Consider the following 9,772-nt stretch of genomic DNA (forward strand, 5'->3'; position numbering starts at 1 on the left):
ACTCACCACCCGAGGCAGCGGGAGGCGTAGCAGCTACCCCGAGAGTGGGGCCAGCTGTAGCCGGTGTTGCGGAGCAGGCTGCGAGCAGCGCAGCGGAGAACCCAGAAGGGAAGAGACAGAGGGAGAAGTCACCCCCAGAGGCGGGGCAGCAGCCAGCGGGGAACCCAACACCCGAGGCAGCGTGAGGCGTAGCAGCTACCCTGAGAGCGGGGCCAGCTGTGGCCGGTATTGCGGAGCTGCCGGAGTGGGTAACGGCGGCCGAGACTATTGGGGGAGGCAGAGAGGACGGCTGCCTCCCAAGGAAGGAGGGATCAGGGCAGCACCCTCCAACTGGGTGAGGCATACCCGGCCCGAAGACAGCCTGTAGGGGCTAGGGTGCCCGAGCCGAGAGAGAGGACGAGACGAGGACGGGTGAGAGGCCAGGACAGGAAGACCTGAGGTGGCGTATGACCGGGTTGTAGGGGAGGACGGAGCCCCGAGAGTACCTGCGAAGAGGTGTGCCGGCACCAGGGGATACCCCAAGGGAAGACCCCCCACTGAGAGAGTCATCAAAGTCGTGGCAGGCGAGTTCTGGGGTCCCCCTTAATACCAGCCGGGGTAAACCCTGGGGCGTACCAACGAAGCTCGGGGGCACAAGATCCCGAGCCCAGGCTAAGGCGGCGCGCGAGCTCCTAATCGAACGGAGGCGGGTACAATCTTATACAGAAGCCGCCCAGCTATAACAACATTCCAGCCTACCGGGGAATACTCCATCCCTCAGCTGTATCAGACGCTGCTCCTTCAGTCAGGCTTTCCCTCTCTTCCCTGAGGGAGCTCCTTCCCCATTTGGCTGCTGATAGGGAACTGCTAGCCTGGCCTCAGCCCCTGGACTTTATATGGGAGCCAGGCCCTGCCCCTTCTAGTCAGCTGACCTCCTCTGGCTGCCCTGGCAACCAGCAGCTGGGCTCGTTACTCACTGCTAGGGCTCTTTCCCTAGCAGTTTTCTCCCTTCTTAGGAGCAGTGCACCTAAGTGCTCTGCGACACTGCTGTATGAAACTTTCCCGGCCAATGCACCATTCTAACAGGTGTCTGCTCTGGTCCGATCTAAATGTGGCCTGCACAACTGTTCCTGGGGCAACCGCACGCCTTCTCATCTGCCACGCCTTGTTGTTAATTGGTTAATTGATGCTAATTAGCATGAGGCTGCCCTTTTACTGCCCCGATGCCAAGGGGTGCTATCTGCAGCTCCGTTTCCTTTCCTACACCGCAGCCCATGCCTCGCTGATGGAATTGATGTTGTTCGGTCTGGGCCTTGTTATAATCTGGCCCCCTTTTCCTCTCTGGGCCCTGCACGGCCCTGTCTTGCTCTGTCCCCTCTCCTGGGGCTTGTCAGAGGGCCGCCTCCTCTCCTGGGGCTTGTCAGAGGGCCGCCTCCTCTCTTGGGGCTTGTCAGAGGGCCGCCCCCCCTCTCTTGGGTCTTCTCAGAGGGCCAGCCCCCTCTCCTGGGGCTTCTCAAAATGCTGCCCCCCTTTCTGGGGCTGGAGGTCAGTGCACCCCAAATGCTGCTCCCTCGCTGGCACTGGAGTCCCCACGCTGCTGTAGGTCCCCTATGAGGCCTCCTCCAACCCCTAATAGCCTCACCCAAACCACCGGTAACAAACAGCAAACAAAATGCAAGCCCCTCAGCTATAACTTAAACTGAAGCCGCCCAGCTCTAACAACATTCCAGCCTACCGGAGAATACTCCATCCCTCAGCCGTGTCAGACGCTGCTCCTTCAGTCAGGCTTCCCCGCTTCCCTGAGGGGGCTTATTCCCCCTTGGCTGCTGGCAGGGAACTCCCATCCTGGGCTCAGCCCCTGGGCTTTATATGGGAGCCAGGCCCTGCCCCTTCTGGTCAGCTGAATTCCTCTGGTTGCCCTGGCAACCAGCCGCTGGGCTTGTTACTCACTGCTAGGACTCTTCCCCTAGCATAGAATCATAGAATCATAAAAGTAAGGTCGGAAGGGACCTTGTAGAACTTCAAGTCCAACCCCCTGGCTGGGCAGGAGGGAAACTGGGCTCAAGTGACCCCAGCCAGGTAGGCATCGAGCCACTTCTTAAAGACCCCCAGGGTAGGAGCCAGCACCACTTCCCTTGGAAGTTGGTTCCATTCCTAGCCGCCCTAACTGTGAAGTAGTTCCTGGGAGCAGTTTTCTCCCTTCTTAGGAGCAGCGCACCTAAGTGCTCTGCGACACCATCTGAGTCTCCAGAGTCTGGAATAGACCCCCCTCCCAGAAATGGTGCAAGCACCTACTCTGGATACCTTTAAGAAATGTTTGGATGCTTTTCTTGCTGGGGTGATCTGACCCCAGCTGACTTCCTGCTCTTTGGGCAGGGGGCTGGACCCGATGATCTTGCAACGTCCCTTCCAGCCCTTAATATCTATAAATCTATAAAATCTATAAATCCTTTCTGGGTAATGTTCCAGTGCTTTACTACCCTCCTCATGAGAGGTTTTCCTAATATTAAACTTAAACTTCCCCTGCTGCAACTTGAGACCATTGCTTTATGTTCTGTCATCTGCCACCACTGAGAACAGTGTAGCTCCATCCAGTTAGTCCCAATCCTGTAGTGGTGCATGGGATTCTTCCATCCTAAGTACAGGACTTTGCATTTATCCCTGCTGAACCTCATGGGATTTCTTTTGGACCAATCCTGCAGTTTGTTTAGGTCTCTCTGAATCCTAGCCTTACCCTCCAGCTTATCTACAACATCTTCCTCCTCACCCCACCCCCCTACCCGCTACCCCCCACTGTAGCTTGGTGTCATCTACAAAGTGGCTGAGGGTGCATTCCATCTCATCTTACAGGTTGTTGATGAAGATATTGAACAAAACTGGCCCCAGGACCGAGCCCTGGGCACTCTACTTGATTCCATCTGCCAACTAGACATTGAGCCATTGATTATTACCCTCTTGAGGCCAATGAGCCAGCCAGTTTGCTATCCACCTAACAGTCCATTCATACAACCCATACTTCCTTAGCTTTCTTGCAAGAATGTTGTGGAGGATGATATCAAAAGCCTTGCTAAACTCAAGGTATATCATGTCTACTGCTCTTCCTGCATCCACAGAGCCAATCATCTCATATAGAAGGCAGTTGGATTGTTCAAGCATGACTTCCCCTTGGTGAATCAATGCTGACTGTTCCTGATCACCTTCTTTTCTTTGAAGTGCTTAGAAATGCTTCCTTGAGGACCTGCTCCGTGATTTTTCTAGGGACTAAGGTCAGGCTTGACCAGTCTATAGTTCCCCAGATCCCTCCTTCCTCCCTCTCCCTCTCCCTCACCAGCTAATATCACATTATCGTTTTTATTTATTTTTTGTCCCTTGTCTGTCACTTCCATTTCTTATGTCTTATGAGAGAGAGAAGATAGCAGACATCTTAATCTTTTTTGTCCCTGTTTTAGTTTGGAGGTCCTCCTTCAGGACAGTTGGTTGTCAAGGCTTACAGTGAGCTTTTGCAGTCCTGGTTTGGAAAAAGAGTTTTTATTTGTTCTAGGAACAGATGGTCCCCTGTGGATTTTCCTGTATTATCCAGTGCAGTCCGTCAGAGTGGGATTTCCCACAACTGCTATCCAGGGATACACACTCTTACAGTGCTGTACATTAGTGCAGGGCAAAATACTTTAACCTGCCTACAAACAGCAGACCTATCCCCTCTTCTTTTTTAATATTAATATTTCCTGGTCATACCTGATTAGAATTAATCTGAATGGAGTCAATAATTTTATTTGATTTAATGACCTCACTGGAAGCTGCTTGTCCTAGATGTTATTCAAGAGGTTTGCTTTGTAGAATGGCAACACTGTTAGAGATTTTCATTTCTGCATAAAGCTTTTCTAAGCCCCAAATAACATCTCTGTTGTAGTCATTACTGTTTTGCTTCAATATTTGTATGTCAGTAATTTGTAAATGTGTTAAAACTTCCTAAAAATATAAATGGCTATTTAAAAAGAAAGTTATGAAAAAAACATGTAGTGTACAAAGTGAATCCTAAGATACATTAACCGAGAGAGAAAAAAGGATTAAAAAAGAGTTCATGATGTTTAATACAATGTGAAATAAACCAAAATATTGAATTAACAATAGTCTTGTGGTTGCCACCTAACATTTATTTTTAAGCAAAATAATTTATTAGCTTAAAATAAACAGCAAAATGCTGAGTAAATATTGTACAATTAAATTTGTATATAGTCAAAACATTTGAAAACAGAACTTCTAATAGTAACGTGAATAATGTGTACTATGGCAAGCATTTTGTAACATAATACAATTTATTTGGTAGCATACATAACAAGAAAAAACCCTACAAATATGTAAAGTGCCCTTAAGGTAAAAGCTAAGCTGGTATTTAGTTAATTAGAGTGCCTGGTATAGTGTTGTGAATGTGTCCGTGTGACAAGGTGTTTAGCAGAATTCACAGATTTGTTGGAATCTGACAGGGCTGCACTGTGAGTGCTTCTGCTACGGCCTTCGAACTTACAATGTCTGGGCGGTCAACTGCGCATCTTAGTGCCTGCATCACCCCAGCCATTAATTGTAAATGTGTGAAATGGACTTCATTGTTTCTGCAGGAAAGCAGTACTTCTAGGATCTGTGCTTCTAGTCAGGAGAAGGAGTGCCCACTCGAGAGTACCCTGAGCAGTAGCCCTGTCAAATCTGAACGAGAAGCTTTATTAGTTGGTAAGATGCATGACAGAGTATGTCTGGAGAGTTTTTAACATTGGAGAGGTTTTAAAATTTCTACTGAATGCATGACAGAATGTTACTGCCAAATTCTGAGAGAACTTGTAGTTCTTCATTGAAGACTTTTTATGCCAGATTTGGAAGATAAATTCCATCATTACAGCTAGAAGTATCTGACTTTCACAGTCACAGGACCATAGTCATTTCAAACCATTCAAGGGTTTCACCCAGGGGTAGAGGACAGATCAAAGCCACCATTTTTCCCCAGCGCTCCCTCCTTACCCTTTTCCTACCTGAAATCTTACCCTGGTTTTGTGGCCTGGAGCCAAATTCCAACAACACAGGTTTGTAATACATTGCTCAGCTGTTCTCTGCACATCAGTTGGATTGGAGCAGGAAAGTACCACCATAAACAGGTCTAGGATCACTAGTAGCCTGCCCATCATCTTGTTCAGCTTCTATATGGAAAACCTGACATTATCTCTTTTTCTCAAAGCACAGTTACCTAACTGGAAGAGTAGGGCAAATCCTGAAATGTTGCATGCTTGCTATTTCCTCCATCATCTCCGTTTCTCACCCATTCGCCTTTATGTCTTTTCGCCTCTAAGAAGGCCATACTTCTCAACATTGCTCAACCATTACATGGTATATTGTAGAGCACATTGCAAGAACTTTCTAGGCTCTTTTTTTGACTCGTTTCTCAGTAAAGTGAGAGATATTTTAAGCACAAAGGGAACCCATACATGTGACAGACCTCTGCTCCACTGAGCACTAGTTAGCATGCATTGGAGCAGACTCTGTTAATTGAGTCTGCTGGAGCATGCTAATTAGCTCACTCCAGCAGCCTGTGTGTCATGTGTATTCAGCATCCCTGCATTTCAAAATGGCAGCAGAGGCAATTTAACTAAAGCTTATCGAACAAGCTTTATTTAAAGCACCCCTGCTGCCATTTTGAAGCATGGGACACTGAATACACACGATGCTGCGGGAGCTTTAATTAGAACAGCTGTCAGAGCCACTCTGATTAGAGTGCCCCCCTCCACCCTGGAGCATGAGTATAGACACCTAGAGATGTAACTGTTTTCTGCCCAAAGAAATGTTTTGCTCCTTTTTATATTGCAGCATGAAGGCCATCACAATGCTGCTGTTCCCAGATGGCTGTTGATTCAGAAGAATTATGTTTATAATATTATTTCTTTAGGTATAATTTCAACATTTCTTCATGTTCACCCATTTGGAGCGAGCATAGAATACATCTGTTCCTATTTACAGCGGTTGGACACTAAGGTAGGCATTCTGGGCAGATGCAGGCAGTTAAGGGAATTCTGGTCCATCTTTTGGGCCTAGCCTGTGAAAGTGGTTGTCTCACCTTATGGTAGAGTGGGGGGTCTTTATTACTCCATACTTGGGAGCAATTGACCATTGCAAGTTGCAACTTTTCTTGAGAAATGGTCCATCTCATCTAGTACCCTGTGTTTGACAGTGACCAGGATCAGATGTTTGAAAGGATAGTGTAAAATATATATATGATGGGCATTATGGACTCTTCATGAGGGAAAAACTTTTACCTAACTGTAGGGAAAGCTTAGATATTTCAGACACTGGTTTTTGAGCCTGGGGTCTGCCTATAGAAAAGTGCAATAATGTAATTAGTGAACAGTAATTTTCAATGCAGAAGCCACTTAATTTTCAGTGAAAGTTTTACTTGTTTCCCCCACAGATTTCTACTACTGAAGTGGAAGTTCTTATGACTCGACTCCAGCATACTTTCAAGCAAGAGCTGAGTGGTGTTGGGGCTAGCCTGGAAAAAAGATGGAAATTTTGTGGCTTTGATGGACTGAAAATGACTTGAATTTTCAGCTTGACTGTAATTCAACATTGAAAATAATCTTAAAATTTGTGCATCAGGCGAACTAGGATGTTACTGTAATTCCAGTTGCAATGGTTATCATGCATAACTGAGATACTTTTTCTGGAATATCATATGACCAATTTTAGGACAAACCTAGAAGAAAGTACGTGGAAGAAATGTGAATTAAACCTCAAGTGCTGTACCTTTTTGTTCAGTTGTCTATTGTTAATGAGCAAGTGCTGATTCTTAAGGACAGTCTAATATGTCCTACAGACAAAGTCTATGCCACTGGTTGAGTCTTTGATATTTTTAAGCACAGATACCAACTAAACAAAGTTTTGATAATTTATGTGTTTTGTTTCTCTAAAAATCTTTCATTCTGTATGTGTTCCTACTACTGAGAACAGCCATAGAATTTGATATGCATATTAAATAGGCTTCTAGCATTATTGAAAGAAAAAAAATCAGTATTTTATATATTTATATGTTAGAAATGTTATGTGTTTTAAAACAGAAAAAGAGTCTTATGGGACTTTGCTGAATAACTAGGAGCCTAAATGTTACTTACTTTTCAAAGTTATTTTCTCTACTACACTAGGTAGCTGACTTTTTCAAAGTTAAAGTAAAACTAGATTAAAGGTAAAATGGCAGCCATGCAGTGACTGCCATGTGCCCACCTTGTGCAGAATCATTTTGTAATTAACATGCTTTTAAAGGGAAAGGGCATTTAATTTTCTATAAATCTGGGCAGGGGGAGGGGGCCAAGTTAATCCCTGTATTTTAGTAACCCTCTCCTTTAGGTTTACTATCAAATTTGTGTACTGTTACCTCTTGCTACCCTTGGGCTGAGTTGCTGTAAGTGTCATAAATAGCATGTTTCTCTCCTGAATGTTTCCAAAAAGTTGATCTGTGCATTAATGGCAGCATCCAGGCTCCTCAAACCAAGAACCAGCATGAGTTATGCCAACACCACCTGCCATAGGGAACTTGTGCCTCTAGGAGGGCACACCCTGGAATGGCGGCATACACAGTATCCTCCCCAATGCCGGCTGAGACAGCCAGTGGAACTGTTACCATTGTCTCTGCAATTTAGGCTGTCCTGGCCTGTAGTGCTTTGGCAAATATGTCACTCGCTGTCACAAATCTTGGTACTTCTGGAGATTAAACTGGAAGTGAGTGGAACCTCTTCCAGGTTAGCATTTGTAAATGCTTGTGCTGCTGTCATCAAAAGCTGTATTTTTAAAAATAAACATTTTTATACCTAAATGTTTGTTACTGTGAATCTTTTTTCCCTGTGTCACTTGTGTCCTTCCTTGGAGTGGGGCCATGTTTCTGCTTTCAGGAGGTCTGGGATCTCAGAGCACTCTCTTCTGGGATGTTCCTGTAGTACCTGGAAATCCTTGCTCCAATCAGTGTTTAACAAAATCTTAATTGGCAGAGAGCTAGAACCCATACCTCTTCTCTCCAGGTTATGCCTTATTTGCATGTGGACTAGTTTCAAGGGATTCAGAGCCGTGTTCCAGGTAGTCTATAGCTTAGTGCATAAGGCATTCTTCTGGGAGCAGGAGGTCAAGTTCCCTCAGGCAGAAGAGGGTTTTTGAGCTGGATTTCCTATTTCAGGTGAGGGCTCTAATTATTGGGGTTGGTGGATAAAGGGTGGGTACTGGCAATTGTGGTTTGAAAGAAAGGGACAGCTTGGACATTAGCTCCAAGAAAAGGATTCACAGCTATGAACTCCTCACCTCCCCTTTAGCATGAGGCATGGTCTGTTTCTTCTGAGCATCTGTGAACCAGCCACTTCTCTGTCCCTGCTGTGGCAGGGCATTGGCGGTGCCCTTGCTTCCCTTCTTTTACCTACCACGTTATATGGTGTCCTTGCCTTTTGGGGTGTTGTGTCTTGTCGTTATCTCTGGGGGTTTGAAGTGGTGGTTTGGGGGATTTCTTTCCTGTGAATGCAGGGGACTGGGCTGCATCTCAGGAGGCCTTGTCCAGCCCTGTGCTCCTAATTCTATATTGAAGGAGGCACCCAGTCCTCTTGCTGCTTCTTAGCATTTTCTTTTCACTAGCTGTAGGGGACTCCTTGCCCAACGTGCTGGCAGTTGTGGATCCCATTTTTAGGCACCTTACTCTCCCTGTGCATTGCAGCGAGCTAGGGACAGAAACAGATCCATGATTTTACAAAGGGGTGTGTGATTGCAGTGCGTGGTGCTGCAGGGGTGGCTGCACCCCCTGTTCCCAGCCTCCTCCCCACTCTCCCTCCCACCAGCACCACAGAAGCAGCAGCCAGGAACTAAGTCCCAAAAAGGTAGGAATTTTTCCCTTCACTTCCCCTCCATGTTCAGAGGCACATCCCCTCCCCTCCTTTTTTCATCCTCTCCCCTCCCATTCTTCCCTCCCCTGCTGCCTGTGTCTGTGCTGTCACAGGAGCAAGGGGAACTCCTGTCCCACTGCCAGAACAGATGGTTTCAGTACCATCTTAAAGCAGTAGTAAAGATATAGTGACGCAGTGATAGAAGTGGGTTGCTACAGTATGAGAGGTTTGAGTTTGAGTTTTGCTTTAGAATTGTGTCATGAATAGCCCCCTCTTATCCCAGCTATATGTTGGATACTTGGTTGTTTGTGCTCAAGAATCAAAGGTAGCCAGATGTGTTGCTAGGCAGAGAATCTTTTGTGTGCAGTTAGCTACAGAAAGTGGTGTGCTTTCACCGTCAGCGTTTGGTGGACCTTTACGCAATTTTATAGCATTAGTATTGCTAAATCAGAGAGACCTGTGAGTTCACATGAGAGTGCAGGGCATCTCAACGACAAACTAAAATCTTTTGGTCATTTTTGCTAGTAGGTAGTTAGAAGTATTTGGAATTGTGCATTAAATATGGGCTTCACCTCTCTCCTAAAGGCAAGCGTGTCTTGGCTGATCTCGTATGGCGAACTTTAAACTAGCCTCGCCGGGGGAGGGGGCTGCAGGAAGACGTGGAGACACCACCTGAGCAAGACAGGTGACACATGCAAGGAGTGCCCAGGTAAGAAACAGGGGTCCAGATGGTTTTCCTAATTGGGGGGTGGTACGCGCAGCTATGCAAGGCCTTAAATGCCTATATACCAATGCTCGTAGTATGGGGAACAAACAGGAGGAACTTGCCCTCAGAATAGCCAGTTCAAACCCAGACATAGTAGGGCATACAGAAACGTGGTGGGATTCATCCCACAACTGGG

At 46.3% G+C, this 9,772-nt stretch overlaps 1 protein-coding gene across 9 annotated transcripts in view; it reads left to right on the forward strand.

Annotated features, from left to right (window-relative positions):
• The window catches only part of ENOX2 (ecto-NOX disulfide-thiol exchanger 2), a 201,205-nt gene extending 193,380 nt beyond the window's left edge, over positions 1-7,825 (forward strand). For 8 of the 9 annotated variants that reach the window (XM_014598592.3, XM_059732597.1, XM_019498135.2 and 5 more), the window contains 3 exons: positions 4,596-4,704; positions 5,909-5,994; positions 6,428-7,825. In XM_014598592.3, coding sequence (XP_014454078.1) covers positions 4,596-4,704; positions 5,909-5,994; positions 6,428-6,559 — 327 coding nt within the window. In that variant the 3' untranslated portion in view covers positions 6,560-7,825. Of the gene's footprint in view, positions 1-4,595; positions 4,705-5,829; positions 5,995-6,427 lie in introns of those variants that run through there. The other variant, XM_059732598.1, reaches the window with a different exon arrangement.
• Positions 7,826-9,772: the final 1,947 nt, after the last annotated feature.

The sequence above is a fragment of the Alligator mississippiensis genome, chromosome 8, assembly GCF_030867095.1.
Source record: "Alligator mississippiensis isolate rAllMis1 chromosome 8, rAllMis1, whole genome shotgun sequence".
Taxonomy (NCBI): Eukaryota; Metazoa; Chordata; order Crocodylia; family Alligatoridae; genus Alligator; species Alligator mississippiensis.